We start from the raw sequence: 19879 nt of genomic DNA, 5'->3' as shown, positions 1-19879 counted from the left end.
TTTTGGAGACAAAATTAATGTTATATTTAATCTGTTCAAAATTGTTATGACATTCTTCTGGTAAAGTTGAATCCAGTATAAATCTGTCTGATCTGTTAATTCTTCGAGAATTCTCTAGCTTTAAGTAGCAATTACAGACAAGTCGATGATCACCCACTTCAAACGTTTGAAGGAAAATGCTTTTATGAATAGCAACAAAGCATAATTTGGATATCGATTATTTTAAATCCTAAAGGAAGTTGAGTTTGGGATTGGATCTCTTTTTTTTAAAAGCAAGCATTTAAAAGCGCTAATTACATTTTCAAAACTACAGAGGGGATTGGATGAAATGCTTCAAGTTAAAGGAGGGAAATACTATGTCACTATGGTCAAGGATTCAGTTTTTTTTAGTGGTGTAGAAGTGTTTAAAAGCAAAGGGGTAAGTTTTGGAATGGGAAACTTGAGGGATATGGTGAGAGGACAATTTTTTGGGGGATTAGGAGGTGAATAATGACATATGTTTCTCAAAGAGCAAAATTGTACTGGTGTTTTCCTGTCCTGTATAATTCTATTCTCCAGTGCTAGGTTGGTGATTCATGATTATCAACCAAAAATGTTGAACATTTCAGGGTTGAGATACTTTCCTATTGCTAAAAATCGTCGTATTTCTATTGCACAGTATGTTATATTCAGCAACTGTCTATCTGCAAACTACTGCATGTCCAGTGCATGGCTTTTACACATAATGACAACATCAGATCTCATACATTTATTATAATCCTGTTATACTTCGTTGAAATGTCAGATACGATTCTAGATTCTGGATTAGTGGTGCTGGAAGAGCACAGCAGTTCAGGCAGCATACTTAGGTGCTGCCTGAACTGCTGTGCTCTTCCAGCACCACTAATCCGTAATCTGGTTTCCAGCATCTGCAGTCGTTGTTTTTACAGATACAATTCTAGACTTGATCCTTTACCAGAATAGCTCTTCTATAATTGGAACAATAGAGAAACCTTTTATTATAGCGCAAAAGCCATAGCATGTTATGTATCACTGATTCCCTTGTTTCCTGATTTAATAGGTAGAGAGAATTGTGGCCAAGAGGAAAAATAAAAAAGGCCGAACAGAATACTTGGTCCGGTGGAAAGGTTACAACAGCGACGATGATACATGGGAACCAGAACATCATCTGGTGAACTGTGAGGAATATATTCTGGAGTTTAACAGGCAGCACAGTGATAAACAGAAAGATGGACCTTTCTCCAGGACAAACAAACACACTCTAAACAATGCTCGAAAGCAGATTTCCCGGTCGACCAACAGTTCTCTGTCAAAGTCTTCTCCCAGATCCCCAGGAGTTGGTAAAGACTGTGACTCAAAAGGCTCCAACCAGTTCTTATCAAGTCACCAGAAATATCGAAAAACCAACTCTCAGACTTTCTCCAGTAGGAAGACTATGGACCTTACTAAATCTGGCATCAAAATCCTAGTCCCCAGGAGCCCCCTAAAGAATAGGATAGTTGTTGATGGTTTTCAGGATACCTCCTCAGATAGGTTAGAGCAAATGACACACAATCCTGACTCTGTTGCACCAGACTTGGCTATTGAAAAGCCATTTGGAGCTTTGCTTGTCCATGGAGCAGAGAGAGCCAGAATGGGAACTAGGCCAAGGACGCAACCATTATCACCCCAAATGCAACTGCCAGTGACAGGAGCAACAGCCTCCGCATTATCATTTAATGGGAAAGGTGAGTGTGAATATGAATGTGTTTTGTATTGTTGTATATTTTAATAAAAGTTGAATAATTGGCCATGAGCTATTACAAATTTTTCAATCTGAATTATTGATTTATTTACAAGCCTTTAAGTTGCATGTAGTAAACCTACAAAACAATGGAAATGTTGTGGAACAGATTTCAATCAGTCAAACTCTCCATTCTGATTTTACCCAATCTTTCATCTGTTGCAAAGTTGGCATCTAATCGTTGGAAGTAAAATTTTGGTTTTGGCATCCTGGAATACATGTAGAAATCTTCTTAAATCAAAATTCTCATATCCACAAGAGTAAGCTCTGTATTTTTATCAGTCTTTTGAATGACCTGTCATTCATGTGATTTGTATGATTTCTGTTATTTGACCAATGGATGTACAGTTTGGAATATAAAAAAGATTATCTAGTTTTCTAAACCCTATTTCCTGCTGTGTTGAAGTATTGTACAGGACTTTGAAGTATTGTACTGAACATTTCATGCATTTGTATTCAGAAGATTTAGAGCAAGGTTTTTTTTAAATTACTTTTTGTTTTTTTGGGTATTTGTTCTTAATGCAATGTACCCACAGGTCATTTGACATTCAAGAAACATTGGATTTTACACCATACCTTAGTGCAGTCAGATTGCCAAAAGGTTGGTGTGAGAGTTGGCTGTTGCTGTTCTTGCAAGGGTAAAATATAATATAAAATTGCTGCTTTTTGTGAAAGGTGCTTCATCCTGTGTACATTTTGCCAAAATAGTTTTAAAGATATTCTGTTCAGTGCTGGAAATTGCCAATGTAATCATTTTTAATTTTGATTTCAATATTTAACCTGATCAGGTATTTTGACCAGTGATATATATATTTGAACAAATAGTACTGCTTATTAAGTCAATGTAAATGCATTTTGAATTAAGATATTATGTTGTAATTAATTTCAAAAATTGCCTTAAATCTAACAATTTTTAAATGTATAATCTATTGATTTCCCACTTAATGTAAAGATCCAAGCTGTAGTGTCCACACATTTTCTATCCTGCACATTCCTTTCTCATTTTCCTAGATCTATTGTTGTTTCTCCCCATGCCCATTCACTGTACTGAACTTAGTTTGTATATTTTGCTTTCCTGTTTGTTAAATGTTTGACTTTAATTTCTTTTTTTTTTAATGACTCCAAGCCTTTCACTACCCTAACTCCCAATTTCAACTTCAGGCCCTGTTCATCTCACTTCATGAAAGTTTTCTGTTTTTCTTTTAAATTAACTTATTTTCCTTTAGCTCCCTAATGTTTGTAAAACAAAAATGTGCTTCACTTCACTTGGACCACATTTAAGATGTGGAAAAATATGTACTTTCATCATTGTTAGCAAGATTTAGTGCTATCCTTGATTTTTGTTTGTGTTCAAGCTTCTGTGATGCTGTGACTCTTTCTATTATTCTACTTTTAATATAAAATGATATTTCGCTAATTCACCATATCTCATTAAACTAGCACAGTATCCTTTTCAGCTCCAAGGATTTTCACTTAAATCTAGCCTCCAAAGATGGGTGTAGTTTTTTTTTTACTGCAAGGTTTCTCATTCAAATGAACTTTGATAGTATTGGCCTGAGATGTCTTATAGATGGTAGCCATGATGTGGAGGTGCCAGTGTTGGAGTGGGGTGGACAAAGTTTGAAAATCATACAGCTACCTGATGAAGGAACCATGCTCTGAAATCCATTACTTCCAAATAAACCTGTTGGACTGGTGTTGTGTGACTTTTAACTAAGTGTTTTAAGTAGTGCAGAGATTTGGAACTCTTGCTCATAAATGAGTTCCCCCTGCTCATTACTGCAGCAGTTTCAAATACCTTCATTTACAATGTAAGTGCAAAGCTGGAAATAAAAATAAACAGGTTGGCAAGTAAATTTTAATACTATTCCCATAACACTTGGCAAACTTGAACAGTTAAACAAGTTGAATTGCCAATGATATGGAGAATCCGTTGTACTCTTTAAGATCCAAGTCTTGTGCCAAACTGTAATCAGGTGATTTTGTTAATAGAACTTTTCCAAATTCCTCTTTGGCTTGCCACCAACAGGATATCACAGTATAATTGTATCCCATGTCTGTGATTATAAGCCACTGCTTTTATCCTATTATACTGCCTCCCCCACCCCCGAGTCTTAATGCGACTAAATTTCAGATGAACAAAGTCGGGTGGGGCTTGATGCCTAACTAACCCTTCAACAGTTTGATATAAAGTATGTTACAGATAATTGCAGTATGTAAGTATCCTGTAAGTCAGTTTCTTAAGTTTTAGGTTAGATTTCCTACAGTGTGGAAACTGGCCCAACAAGTCCTTCTGACCCTCCAAAGAGCAACCCACCCAGACCCATTCCCTGACACTTACCCTTTCATCTAACACTACAGGCAATTTAGCATAGCCAATTCGCCTAACCTGCACATCTTTGGACTTTGGGAGGAAACCGGAGCATCCGGAGGAAACCCATGCAGACACGGGAGAATGTGCAAACTCCACACACTGTTGCCTGAGGCAGGAATTGAACCTGGGTCTCTGGTGCTGTGAGGCACCATTGAAGTTTGTTTTTCATGTCTTACCTGATTTTGTAAAAGCAAAATACAATAGGATTGTCAAAACAGAAAACTACATTTGAAGGATTCCCAAAGTGTAGCTAATTTTCTTGTATTGGTATCTTGTAATTAATTTGCTCTACCATCTTCCTCCAAATCATCACAACTGACTCCCAAATGCATTAACACTATTTTAGGTTATACCCAATGTTGTTCAGTTTTTTTTTAAACCTATTAACATTTTTCAAAGAATTCTACTTGAGACTGGAAATAGCTGGACTATCTTAGAAAAACACCTTTCATTTTATCTTGGGGAAACTGACTACAAGTTATATTGTGCAGTCTACAAACAGAATTATCTGAAATTCATATAAAAATAACCACATTAGTGAGTTTAAGCAAATAATTTTAAAAAGTGTTTTTAAAAAATCAGTGGATGCTAGCTTTCCTATTTAAGTGTGTGTGTAGTACTTTTCTGTTTGTTTGGGGGGAAAAAAAGCACTTTATTGTCTGTACTGGGCACCCATACAATGACTCCTTTTGTAGTGTACTTATTGGAATATCCGAGATCGTGTATACATTTTCAGTGCAAAATTACCAACCATACAAGTTAAGATTCGCTTCAGGCTAGCTTTGCGCTTCAGATTTTGAATTTCACTTCAGTGGTACGTTATAAGCCAAATGGGATCATTTTTAACAAACATTTACTGATTTGAAATGATCGTGGCAAGTGCTGGGAAGAAAGAAACTCAAAGATACATTTGTCCTTAAAACAAATGTAGCTATGCCATTTGGGCGATTATCTTTATAAAAAAAAATTCTCAAGCTTCATAATGTATTAAGTCAGAAGTTACACAACACTAGTTATATTCCAACAGGTTTATTTGAAATCACAAGCTTTTGGTGCACTGCTGCTTCATGAGGTGTCACTGGTATCATGTAGCTTCTGACTTTGTCCATCCCAGTCCGACACCAGGATCTCCACATCATAAATTATTGTAATGGATCTGATTCCATGAAATTGTTGGACTATATAAAGAGGCCATTTGGCCCATCCTAGCTATGCAAGCTCTTTCAAAGTTATCTAATGTTTTACTTCCCAACAATTTTTCCCCACAACTCTGCAATTTTCTCCCTTTTCTGTGCGTGTTTTTTTTTTAAAGAATTAGAATCCCTATAGCGTGGAGACAGCCCTTCAGCCCAACAAGTCCACACTGACCCTCCGAAGAGTATTCCATCCAAACCTATTCCCCTACCCTATATTTATTCCTGACTAATGCACATAACACTATGGCCAATTCACCTGACCTTCACATGTTTGGATTGTGGGAGGAAACTGTACCCGGAGGAAACCCATGCAGAATATGCAAACTCCACACGGACAGTCGCTCAAGGTGGGACTTGAACCCGGGTCTCTGGTGCTGTGAAGCAGCAGTGCTAACCACTGAGTCACCGTGCCATCCCGGTTTTCTTCCTGTTTTTTGTTTTGTTTTGTTTTATTTTGCATGTAACTAAATCTGCTACCCCATTGTTTTCAAGTAAGGCATTTCCAATCCTGACTCTTATGCAAAAAAATAAAAATTATTCACCCGCCTCCAGTTTTTTTGCCAATTACCGGCAATCTCTGCAATGTAGTTAAGGAACCCTCTGCTACTGGATTTACTTCCTCAATTATTGATCAAAATCCTTCATCAAGTCTCAAATTGTCCTCCACCCTAGCCTTTTCTGCTGTAATAATGATCTTAATCATTCCCTTTCTTATGTAAAATCCTATTTCTTTCCATTTACCTCTGTCATCATGCCAACATATTGAATGATGGAGCAAGCTTGAGGATTTAAATGGCCATATTCATAAGATCACGACTGATCTATTTGGTGTATAAAATTCCATACACCGATCTACTCCCAATAACCTTGTGCAGTAGAACTTGGCAAAGTGTTGCAAACAAATTAAACTACTTTATTCTCTCATGTAACTGAAGTCCAGCATCCATGATTCTATTCTTGTAAATATTCTTTATACTTTCTCAAAATCTGTTAAAACCTTGTCCTCATTCTGTGATCTTCTGTGAAATTTGGCCCTTAAGTTTGGGTACAATACACCATTGAGGCCTAGCCAGTGTTCTGTAAAGGCTTTGACTGATTTTCTTGCTTTTGTACTCTGTTCCTGGATTGTATATGTTCTTCTAATAAATCTTTGAAAATGACATGGCAGTTAAGAAGTTTTATGTACAAGCAGTCCCCAGATTGCAAATAGGTACTATTATGGAGTCTATTCACAAGTTGGTTCATATGCATGTCTGATACAAGACGGAGCACAATGAAAGGCAATACAAAATCAGCCGTTTGTAAGTACAGCAAATGTTCGTAAGGTCTTTAAAATTACACCACTGAATGGGATCACATTCACATGTACAAGTGTTCTTAAGTCAGGCATTCAAATCAGCAAACCCCTGTATATGCAGCCTGAAGTGTGTCTATTCCTCCAACTACTTGCAAATTTGTGCAATTTAGTTTGCATTGCATTTTAATAATTTTTCTTTCAAAATGTTATTTAACACTTCTCCACATTTTAAATTTCATCAGTCATGTCTGCCTAGTTCATCAGTCTTTCAACATCCCTCCTGAAATCTGACAGTAGCCTCCTTGCCATCCCCAATATTTGAATTTCATTTCTTCCACAAACATTTTAAATTTATATTCTGTTTACCCAAATCTAGGCCATCTTAAATGTATCAAATACGCAGCAGTTTTGATGCTACTCCCTATATGCAGCCTCCCACTAGTCTCTGCTTCCCACAAATAACTTCATTATGCTACCACAATGTCCCTTTAAGTCTTTCTCATTTTTTACACTGATTTGGTTCATGCAATTCCTTATTGAACATCTTTTGCAAGCCTGTGCACACATCAATCCTTCAAAAGAATCTTCAACCTTTTTCTGTCAATGAAAATCATGGCTGTTATTTAATAACCTATTTCTTTTCTAAATCTTCGAGGAGAAAGTGCGGACTGCAGATGCTGGAGATCAGAGCTGAAAATGTGTTGCTGGAAAAGCACAGCAGGTCAGGCAGCACCCAAGGAACAGGAGAATCGACGTTTTGGGCATGAGCTGAAGGGAGATTCTCCTGATCCTTGGATGCTGCCTGACCTGCGCTTTTCTCGCAACACACTTTCAGTCCTTTTCTAAGTGGCAGTTTTGCCTTTTTGGCAGGGAAAATTTCAGAATAATCCAATGTTATGTTAACTGGCTTCTAGTTGCTGGCTTTTCCTTTTTGAGCAACAATGGTAAAAACACACTTCCAACCTTCTGACACCGTTCGAGAGTAGAAAGATTATGTCCAGAACATCTACCATCTTCAACCATACTTTTCCCACTCACCTACGATGCATCCTATTGGGGCTATATGTCCTTTTTAACTTTGAGTTTTGCCAAACTTTTAGATGTTACACTGTCCCACCTACCCCTCTGCCCAATTTCATCTTTTTACAATTTTTCCTATTACTTTTGCTGCAGTGAAAGGGAGAAATGAAATATTTGCTGTTAATGCAATTTTGTCTGTAGGTTCAAAAGCAAAGCATTATGGATATCAGAAGTATAAATAAAAGGATAAAACGCTAGAAGTACACTGTAGATCTGGCAGCCTCTATGGAGAAAGAGTTAGTGTTTCAGTATTTTATTTTTGTTCCTTCAGTAGCTTAACTTTATTTATAATCTCTACTGTTTGATTCAGCTATTAGTTATCTCATAAGAATAATAAAGTACTTAAGAACATAATCCCATGCAGGGGTGTAATTTTAAAGATTCAACCTACAAATGTTTCCAGGTGGCAACTTTTTATCTTGACCTTCACTGTGTTCTGACTTGTGTACAAATTAACTTGTGAACAGACTCCAGAATGGAACCCACTTGTAACATGGGACAGCCTGTAGTCTGTTCTAGTCCAGTTTGTTTTTTAAAACTTGTCAACCAGTGGTACAGTGCCATCTTTGGACTGTTCTGAGCAAATAAATAATATGGTTGAGTTGTCGGTACTCTAATCTGTATAGTTACACCTTTCACTTTCAACCACACATCTCTCAATCTTTTGTATTAATGTCAGGTAAGTAGTATGGTAACTCTTTCAGTATATTGATTTAACACTTGTAAACTTGATTGAATAAAACCACATGTGGTGTACACTCCAGTGACCCACTCTAGATAGGCTGTACACTTTTTCTTGTAGGGATATGTCTGACAGGTTGCCCTTTGGTACCTCTTCGAGAGCTATGTTTCATGTGAAAATTTATGTAGAATGAGGACCGATTCAGATCAGCTATACCTCCTGTCTAGAGCCTATGTACTTAGCGAGGTTTGAGAAGATTTGGAGCTCAGGTTGAGATTTTAGATGTAGATTTACTAGCTGAGCTGAAAGGTTCATTTCCACAAGTTTTGTTACCTTACTAGGTAACATCTTCAGTGGACCTCATGCAAAGCAATGCTGAAAATTCCTGCTTTCTATTTAGATGTTTGGGTTTCTTTTGGGTTGGTGATGTTGTTATTTCTTGTGGTAAAGTTGCTTCCTGTTCCTTTTTCTCAGGGGGTGGTAGATGGGGTCTAACTTGATTTGTTTGTTGATAGAGTTCTGGTTGGAATGCCATGCTTCTAGGAATTCTCGTGTGTGTCTTTGTTTGGCTTGTTCTAGGATGGTCGAAGTGGTGTCCTTCCTCCTCCGTATGTGAGGATACTAGTGAGAGGGGGTCATGTCTTTTGTGGCTAGTTGATGTTCATGTATCCTGGTGGCTAGTTGTCTGCCTGTTTGTCCGATGTAGTGTTTTGTTACAGTCTTTGAATGGTATTTTGTAAATGATGACATTAGTTTTGCTCACTGTCTGTGTTAGGGTCTTTTAAGTTCATTAGCTGCTGTTTTAGTGTGTTGGTGGGTTTGTGGGCTACCATGATGCCAAGGGGTCTGAGTAGTCTGGCAGTCATTTCTAAGATGTCTTTAATGTATGGGAGAGTGGCTAGGGTTTCTGGACGTGTTTTGTCTGCTTGTTTTGGTTTGTTGCTGAGAAATTGGCAGACTGTGTTCATTGGATTTTCCTCTGCTCTGTGTAGCTCCTCTGTGCTGTAGTGTAGGGTGGCTCATTGAAATAATGTTCTGATGCAGCTTCGTTGGTGGGTGTTGGGATGATTACTTCTGTAGTTCAAATATTTGGTCTGTATGTGTTGGTTTTCTGTAGACGCTGGTTTGAAACCCATAAATCTGAATCTGAGAGAGCTGGGCATACCCATTCAGGCTGTTTATTAATTAAAAAAAACCAAGGCCCCTCAAGTTAATTATACAAATCATCTTCAGTAGCAACTTCAGCACTCTGCTTTACAACCTTTCTTCAAAAAAAAGGGCAAAACTTCTTAAAATGTGACAATGTGTCACTTTAAGAATATGCAAAGGCCAAGATTCATTTTGATATCCCACGGTCAAATTTTAAATGCTTCAGTACCAAGTCTTTTTTTGTTAAGGATATGCTTTTGACTGCATTTTTAATTTTGTTTTGATTTTTGGCTGCTAAATTGTTGCACGTTGAATGTTACACTCATTTCTAGGAGGTAAGACTTAGTTTTATTCTATTCTATAGTTTCATACCTTCTATTAACACAAGATTGGTCGATGTTGTCTACAGGGACTTTGCCAAGGCCTTTGACATGATTCTGCTTGATGGGTTGGTTAGTAAAGTTAATCACATGGGGTCGAGGCACAGCTAGCTAATTAGTTACAAAATTGGTTTAACAGGCTAGGAGACCGTGGTGGTAGAGAGTTGTTTTTCAGTCTGGAGGCCTGTGGCCAGTGTTCCACAGGCTTGGTGCTGAGTCCACAGTTGTTTGGCATTTTTCTAAGTGATCTGGTTCACAATATAGATTAATAAGTCTGCAGATGACACCAAAATTGGGTGGTATAGTCGACCGGAGAAAGTGAAGACTGCAGATGCTGGAGATTAGAGTCGAGTGTCTGATGCTGGAAAGGCACAGCCAGTCAGGCAGCATCTGAGGAGCTGGAGAATCAACAGTTTGGGCATACACCCTTCGTCCTGTGCTGCTGTGCTTTTCTAGCACCACACTCTAGACTCGAGATAACCTTCTTCATTGCCTACAATACTAAAGATTACAAAAGGGTCTTGATCAAATGAGTCAGTGAGCTGGGGAGTAGCAGATTTAATTTTGGAGGTATTGCATGCTTGCCTTAATTGCTCACTCCTTTTGAGTACAGGAGTCTGGAGGTTGTACAGGATGTTAGTGAGGCCTCTTACTGGAGTACTGTGTGCAGTTTTACTTGTCCTGCTATAGGATTGGTGATATTAAATTGGAGAGGGTTCAGAAATGCTTTACCAGGATGTTGCTGGGAATGGAGGGTTTGAGTTATAAAAGTAAGCTGAATAGACTGTGACTCTTTTATTTTCATTGGAACATAAGAGGTTGAGGGGTGGTCTTTTATTGAGGTTTATAAAATCATGAGACACATTGATAACATGAATGACGAGTCTTTCCACTAGGTGGGAGAGTTCAAAACCAGGGGCACACTTTTGAAAGTGAAAGGAGGAAGTTTTGAAAAGGACATGAGGGTCAACTTTCTTGCACAGTAATTAGTGTGTGGAATGAACTGCCAGAGGAAGTAGTGGTGCAGGTACAGTTGCAACATTTAAAAGACACACACTTGGATAAGTACATGAGTACAAAACGTTTGGAGGGATATTGGCCAAGGACAAGCAAGTGGGACTAGTTTAGTTTGGGAACATGGTCTGCATGGACTAGTAGGACTGAAGGGTCTGTTTCAACTGTATGACTCTATATAAACTGTATCTAACTCCTTCTTGAAAATGTTAATTGTTTTGGCCTCCACCATTTCCTTGTGACTCTGAATTCCACAGGCACACCACTCTTTGGGTTAGTTAGTCCTGTTAGTTCTGCCATTCACAGCCAGAACCCCCATTCTCAGATAAGGAGACCAAAACTACACACATTTCTCCAGATATCACCAGGGTCCTGTACAATTGTAGCAAGACATCCTGCTCCTGTGCTCAAATCCATTCTCAGTGAAGGCCATCGTACTACTTGTTGCCTTCCATGCCAAATATGGTACCTCATTAGTCACTGGCTACCATGTAGAAAAAGACCTGTTTATATTTTCCTGTCTGCCAGTTGTCTATTCATGTCAATGCACTACCCACAATCTTTAACTTTGCAAGATAATCACTTACATGGGACCTTGTCAAAAGCCTTCTAGAAGTCCAAGTAAACCATATCCAACAGGTCTCCCTTATCAACTGAGTTATATTCTTGAAATTCTAATATATTTGTCAAGCATGATTTTCCCCCTCATAAATCCATACTGACTCTGACTAATCCTATCACCTTTTTTCCCCCGCAAATGGTCTGTATTAACTATCTTATTTTGGGCTCTGCATTTGGACATCGCTCCTGCTGATGTTAGGCTAACTGTTCTATAATGCCCTGTTTTCTGTATACCTCCTTTTTTTAAAAATAGTAGAATTACATTGGGGAGTAGCTAATCATAACTTTCCAGAGTCTTACAACATTTTAAAAGATGACCATCAATGCATGCACTAATTTTAGAGCCACTTCTTTAAGTACTCTGTACATAGATAATCTGGATGTGGGAATTTATTGGTCTTTTAATCCCATCAATTTATCCAACACATTTCCCTCCCAGTTCTGATTTCCTTCATCTTCTGCCTCTCTAAACTGTGATCCCCAACATTTTTGGGATGTTATTTGTGTCCTTTGTAAAGATAGAACAAAAATATGCATTTAATTGGTCTGTCATCTTTGTTCCCATTATAATTTGCACAGTTTAATTTGGCAATTGCATCAACTACATCCTAACTATACAGATTATGCAAAGATAGCATAGTCAGATGGTAGTTGAAAGTGGGTTTTCACTTTTTTTTTCTACATTACAGAATCATGTCAAGACTGATCATGATTAAATGTATTTAATACTGTAGGTTCTTGTCTTTTCCTGAATCAATTGAGAATTCCTTATCTTATACAGAAATTGTCATTTGGACTAAAGATCTCTATCTACTTTATCACCAGACGTATGAGCAACAAACTACTGGACCTGAACTTACTTTGTTCAATTGAAATGTATATCTTAACAATATCTAATTTCTTTGTTAGAATTAAAAGTAGATTCTTTTTAATGCAAGAGCCACTTTTTTTAATTGCAGTGAAAGATTTTTGCTTTTTGTTTTGCTTGGTGTTATTTTCTACCTAAATCTCTGCTCAATACTTATTTAAATGTTGTATTAAAAAATGTAATATACCAAACAGATTGAGGTAAAAAGGGAAATGTCTGTTTGATGGTAATGCAGAATGTCCAAGACTTTTTAGTGGAAAATTGATTTCTGTGAATGGTACAGTGTCTGGAATGTCAGCAGTCTGTTGGTATGTCTTGATGTATCCAAAGAAAGCCCTTTTTAGTCTGAGTGAGGTTTATGCACTTTCTCAAATGAAGGATGAAGGAGTGAAAGCATGTATTTGACTTATCTATGCTATTTAACTATGTGATCTGCCTGTATTGCTTGCAAGACAAAGCTTTTCACTGTGCCTTAGTACATGTGACAATAAATTCAATTCCATCCAATTCAATTGCTCGTGCCTGGTTTTTGTTAGCTGGGACCTTGGATACAAAAATGTCAATGTAGAGTAGAGATAACACCTGGATAAGGATGAGCAACAGACATTAAATTGTGTTGCCAGATTTTTAGAGCAGGTGGATCACTTGAGCTGATGGTCGCAAGTTTGAACAGCTGAGACTGTCTTAAACAACAGGAACAATGACCTGTACTGCGCTTTTTTTTCCCAGCCTGCCTCAAACCTGCATTTCTTAACCTAGTTGTACAGGTTGTTCTCCTATAATGTGTGTTTCTGTAACACAGTTGATAATTGGCTAACAATTTTTCTTAAGCACAAACTCCTATTGGCTGTTTTGTGAGTCCATCCCTGGTTGCTTTAAGTCCATTCTCTGTGTTTACTTCAAGCAAAAGAATCTGGATAATGGGGCAATTTTTTTCTGACCTTGTTCTTGATGATTTAGAGGATGTGGTTAGAAATGATATTGTAGGAAAAAAAAATTCTATTTCAAGATTCTCATTTTAGACAATGTACCAAGCTATCCTCCCATCATGTGTGAGCTTTCTGAAAAACTCAAAATGCTATTTCTACTTCCGAACGCAACCTTTCTTCAATCCATGGACTAGGGTACAATAGCAGTCTTTAAAGCATGTTATTTAAGGCACACATGCAGGAAGCTGATTGCAGCTACGGAGGGGATAATGAGAACTGTGTCCTTCAATTTTGCAAGAGCTTTAATATTAAGAATGCTATTGATATCATTGTGGAGGCCTGGGATGATGTCAGTAAGGACTGCTTGTGTGCAGTTTGGTGGAAGCTTCTCCCAGCTTTTCTTCATGATTTTAAAGAGATTGAGCAGTCAGAGGACCTTCCAGCAATCAAAGAACATTGTGTTACTCTTGCAAAGCAAATTAAACAACTGGAGACTGATCTATAATGACTTGTTGCTGCAGGGGAAACTGAAGCTCGAGATGAAGAGTATGAAGTCCAGGATGCAGCACCACAAGAACTTTCCACTTCTCTTTTGTCTTCCACCCTGAGGGAAGTGGGGAACCAGATTCAGCTCTTAGACAGTGACTACAATGAAGAACACAACAGGATAGCACTTTGTGGCATAAAGTCTTATTTAGCAGCCTTTGAACAACTTATTTGTGAAAGAATAAGATGACAAAGCAGCAAAAGCTAGATGCCTTTTTTTTAAGCCAACCCCAAAGAAGTAGTCTGAGGACATTGATCTACAGTCATCCACTTCTGGGCTAAATATTTTCTTTCGTCATAACCCTGCACCCGGAACTGCACCTGAAAGAAATTATGCTGATGATGACCCTTAGCCCCTGTCTTAATATAATACTGTCACTCAAACTTCTTTTAAGGTGTTAAATTTATTGTATTCTTTCATTAAAATATGCGGTTAACATTTACTTAGGTTGTGCTATCATTTGTGTTGGGCTATTTTTGTTTCCGTTTTTAACTGATATTTTTGGTGGGTCACCCCAATTCTGTTTTTCGTAAGCCCTGTTATTTCTATTGTGCAATTCTCCGTAACACTGGATAGCACAAAAATATAACTACTGCATTATAGCAGAACACACTATACACATTTTGTGCTAATTGACTTCTGGTTTTTGCATAAAGTCTAGATGTTTCTAGTGTTTAACTAGTTGTTTCAAGTTTTAGGTGCTGGAGTGCTTTCTGCTGACTTCACACTGATTGCTGCCAGTCATGGGTAAACTTGTAAGCCTTCATTTTGGAGTAAACATGATGTGTGAATCAGCAGAGTCCACACAGTGCAAATAATCTGTTGGAAGAGGACTGAGAAGGAAGCCATATTCGGTTAGGAAGCAATTCTCTTCCTCCTAGAACTTCAACAAGGAACTGTGTATGAGATGACTGCATTTCAGTCAGGTCCTTGGTGAAATCTACCAACTGCTACAGCCACCATTCCAAATTCTGAGCTACACAAGGGCTGCATTAACATTAACCTTTCTGAAGATGAAAGAGCTATGAACTTGTATGCTTCAGACTCCCACCAGGCTGGTGCTGGATACGTCAGCATCTGTTTGCTGTCCAATGTTGTAAATGTCATGCAAATATGTCGTCTTTTCATTCCTGAATGATAGAGGGTTCCATTGTGAACTATACCAAACAAATGAGAGTTGCTCTTCAGCTTGTACTTGATCATAAACAGCTTATGCTCAAGCAAACAGTTATGCAACTGTATTTCATCCACCATAGCCACTATATTCACAGGAATCTAGAAGAAAGACTCATGAAATCAAAGACCTATAAAATTCTAACCAATCTAGACAGGGTAGACACAGGAAGGATGTTCCTGATGACTAGGGAGACCAGAATGCGGTCGCAGTTTAAGGATGCAAGGATTAGATTAGATTAGATTAGATTGATTACAGTGTGGAAACAGGCCCTTCGGCTCAACAAGTCCACACCGCCCCGCCGAAGCGCAATCCACCCATACCCCTACATCTACCCCTTACCTAACACTACGGGCAATTTAGCATGGCCAATTCACCTGACCTGCACATCTTTGGACTGTGGGAGGAAACCGGAGCACCTGGAGGAAACCCACGCAGACACGGGGAGAATGTGCAAACTCCACACAGGCAGTCGCCTGAGTTGGGAATTGAACCCAGGTCTCTGGCGCTGTGAGGCAGCAGTGCTAACCACTGTGCCACCGTGCCGCCCATAAGGCAGGTCATTTGGGACTAATGAGAAATTTATTCACCCAGCGTGGTGAACCTATGGAGTTCTGTTACAAAAAGCATTTGAGGCTAAAACATGGAATGTATTTGAAGGAATGAAATGTTGTTGTTAGGGCTAAAGGGATCAAAACAAAGGGGAAAAAGTGGGAACAGGGTACTACGTTGGATGATCAGCTGTATCAAATGGCAGAGCAGGCGTGAAGGGCCAAGTGATCTACTTGTGCTCCAATTTTGTTTTCAAATCAAGAAAAACCACTGACATTACAACCAAGAAGGGAATTATGGGAAATATCTTGCTGACGTTTTGAGGTCATATGCTTAATTGGCTATGTTTTCATCTGTTAATACTAATGACATTGACAAAGCTGACTGTGAACACAAGTGTCTACATTATGAATACTGCATGTGCAGTACACAATAACTGTTATGTTACAAAAGAAAAACACCAGAGCAGATCAATGGTTCTGCCTGGAAGAATCTTTTAGGACTGAGCTTGAACTGATTTCAAGATTCTTTGTATCATGACTGCCCTTACAAACTACTGGGTAACAGACTGAGGAGTATGAACATGCAAAAAAAAAAGTGAAAGTGTATACTAGCATATTGATTTTTGCTGTTGTGTTATTGAACTGTGACTACATGCGATAATCATGTGGACGTACTGGTTACAAAGGCCCAACAAGGTCTCCTCTTCGTCAGGCAGCTGAGGAAATTTGGTGTGATGGCGAATACCCTTGCCAATGAGAGCATTCTGTCTGGATTTATCACTACCTGGTATGACAACTGTACCAGTCAAGATTGGAGACAGTTACAGAGAGTGATGAACTCTGCCTGGACAATTACAAAGGCTAACCTCCCATCTATAGAATCTAACAACCAGGCCCGCTGTCAAGGAAAGGCTGCCAGCATTCTCAAAGATTCATCCCATCTTGGCAATGCTTTTCTACAATCTCTACCATCGGGGAGAAGGTACAGAAGCCTGAACACTCACCAGCCCGTTTAGAAACCGTTTCTACGCTACTGTTGTTAGAATACTGAATGGACTGACAAACTCTTAACATTCAACTGTACCTGTATTTTTGTTTTTGCCACTGTTTACCTCTTATTGACTTATTTATGCTATTTAACTCTGATCTGCTTGTATTGCTCGCAAGACAAAGCCTTTCACTGTGCCTCTGTACACATGACAATAAATTCAATTCATTTCAATCCTCTGAATGATCTGCCTTAAAAAACTTTAATTATTTAATCAGATTCACCCTATCCTCCATTCAAATCCTGAGTTTCGTTCATCAGCTTATACTTATCCAAAGGTACAATTACCTGTATGTCTGATCATACTTGTGCACACATTATTAGAATCTAACACTAAATTGTGGCAAGCTTTGTAATTTTCTGGTATCTCTCTTCTTTCCTTCTTAAGTATTAATAGAATGATGTTTACATTTCTAATCAAACATACCATCCCTGAATCTGGAAGATATATATATAATATATATATAACTTGTGCATCTGCAATTTTTTTAACTGTCCTTTCTATTTTAAAGCACACATTATTTACTCCATTGTTTGTTTTATCTGTATTAAATATAAAATGTTACTCTCCTTGATTTACTACTTAAATTACCTTATCGTTGAAGTTTGATCTATTGAAACTTCCATTGAAAGTATATACAAGTACTGTATTTCATCTGCAAGTCTAGTATTTTCATGGTCTATTTTGTTTTTGAGTGCTTTTGTATGTTTGAGTCCCCCAGTCCACATCATTCTCTTTCTCATAAAATATTTACGTTATATTAGCTCTGACCATCCCTTGCAAGTTTTTTTCACCATCCATCCTTTCTTAGCACACCCTAATACATTATGTTCCTTTTAGCTTTTTATGAATGTCCTTTATATGTTAGGTTTCCACTTGGAGTTCTTTTTCTCGTTTAACTTTGACAAGTCTTTTACCCACCTGTCTTTTCAGTATTTAATGCTCAATTTCTCAAACTTTTGCCAAGTATGGCTTTGTATTGCACATAAATAATTTTCGCATAAATGTTCTTGTCAACAATTCAGTGCAAGCAGTAATCAGTTAGTTTTTCATCCTTCAAGCTCTGTATCTAACATTTTAGTTAATGACTCTCCAGCATATAGCACCAGAAATAGGAGCAAAAACTCAGACCTTCAAGCCTGCTCTGTCATTCAGTAAGATAATGCTGATTTGATTGTAGCCTTAACTCCCATTTTTCCAAGCTGCTTTCCCATAACCCTCAAGACCCTTGTAACCTGACTCAGCATGAACACCAGTCTCTGAGGCTAATATCAAAAATCTTTTTGATTTAGTCTGGCAATTTTGATTTTATTATCATGTGGATGACATGAAGCAAGTGACCTGCTGCTAAGCTGCCATGTCTGCCAATGTGAAACTGGAAGTACACGAGCAGCAAGGACAGGATCTCACTTTAAAGAAATAATTAACCTTGCCCATGTGAGATTGTTCTGCTCTGTTTTGGATGCTGTAATTTTCTTTTTAACTTCATTCACCGGTTGTGGATATCGCTGGCTAGGCCAGTATTTATTGCCCATCCCAATTACCCAGAGGCCAGTTAAGATTCACCACATTAGTTGTGGATCTAGAGACATATTTCCACTTTTCTTCTTTTCCTTCCCTAAAGGGCAATAGTGAATAATTGTGGGAACAGCTGTAAAACTGACTGTAAGCTTGCCAGTTAACACAGGGACATGGCTTTTTGATGCTCCAGCCTAGTGTACCCTGACCACAAGTGACTACATTGCACTGAAGCACTCGTGTTGCTGTTGTACAATTTTATAGACCCATCATTTTGTGTAATACTGGATATTCTATGTGCACTACAGTTTTATTCGAGAGGTCAGTTAAGTTTCAATTCTGTGCTCACTGATGTACTGTGTGCCTGTACCCTTACACTTTGCCAAAGGGTCTGGTTCTTTTTCTAATCTTCAATAAAATCATAGGCAGTCAACTATGTCAAACTCCCTTTCGAGCACTATCCCTCTATCTATTGGCCTGATTTAGAGTACGAATGTCTGTTAATATCAAGCTTGAATATACTTAATGACTGAGCCACTCAAACTTCAGAGAAGACATAGAAATGAAACAAGTTCGTTCTTCAATAAAACTCATTTTCGTTATTATCAGAGGTGTTAGAAATGATAAAGATCCACTCTCAGATTAAATGAAAGTCCAATGATGACTGTTAAATTCAGTGATTAATATGACTATCCCCTTGCTGTCAGATTGTTAACTAATTCTGGTTTGTCAGATCTAATGTGTCCTGTTCTTTGGTGTTTCTGGAACACATTGTTCCAAAAACAAATTGAGAGTTCCAGCTGGTAGCAGTCTTGTCTCATTCCATGGTTTGAGTAATAAAACGAAGGTTTGCCCTCCAGTGTTATAGTGAGGGAATGCTGCACTGTTGGTGATGCCGTCTTTCAGATCCATCTGTGAGGAAATGTGTAAAAAAAAATGCTTGCACCTATAAAGAAAAATAGGGGAATTTAACATATTTCATCAACCAATAACTAACAATGTCTCAAAGCATTTTGCTGTCAGTTAAGTACTTTTGAAGCAAGTTTCTTTTTACTAATTGAATTGATCTGAAAATTAAATTCTCTCATTCATTTATAGCCATATGTGCTTTATTCTTTCCCAAGTGCTTTTTAACCTGATTGTCCTGAATTACTTTTTTCTCCAATTTTTATTTTATCGAAATGATTCAATAACAGCATACTCAATTCCACATCATGACTGAAATGTAGTAGCCACGGAGATCTAGCTACAACATAATTGATAAAATAACCTGTATTCTGAGCCAATTAGTTTTATTTCTTGTGCTACGTGTACATGAATTTGTAAGTGTAGCGCCTATTTTGGTAGCTTCTCATCTCCTCTAAATCCTTGATGGTGTGTTTTTGGTATTTGGCTTTTATTTTGCTATTGCTGTGTACATAAACATTAAATTACCTATATATTAATTATTTAGCTTATTCTTGGTTGTTACTTTATTTTTAACAGGATTCTTAAGTTGAAGAAAAGTTCAAGAACCATTTCTGTTATCTTTCACGATATTGTACATGGATCTTTTACTCTTTGCTCCTGTTTTCTTTATCTTTAGGTTGCTATACTTCTATCTAGATCCTCCTCTCCTCCTCCTCCTCCCCTCTCTCTTGTCAGTTTGGAGTAACCTTCATAAT

General features: G+C 37.9%; 1 protein-coding gene across 1 annotated transcript in view; it reads left to right on the top strand.

The window, feature by feature from the left end:
- cdyl (chromodomain protein, Y-like) overlaps positions 1 to 19879 on the top strand; it is a 173289-nt gene that overhangs the window by 130396 nt on the left and 23014 nt on the right. The window contains exon 2 of the mRNA XM_072560447.1: positions 1061 to 1727. Coding sequence (XP_072416548.1) covers positions 1061 to 1727 — 667 coding nt within the window. The remainder of the gene's footprint in view (positions 1 to 1060; positions 1728 to 19879) is intronic.

The sequence above is a fragment of the Chiloscyllium punctatum genome, chromosome 41, assembly GCF_047496795.1.
Source record: "Chiloscyllium punctatum isolate Juve2018m chromosome 41, sChiPun1.3, whole genome shotgun sequence".
Lineage (NCBI taxonomy): Eukaryota > Metazoa > Chordata > Chondrichthyes > Orectolobiformes > Hemiscylliidae > Chiloscyllium > Chiloscyllium punctatum.
This window is presented reverse-complemented; position numbering and strand designations above follow the sequence as displayed.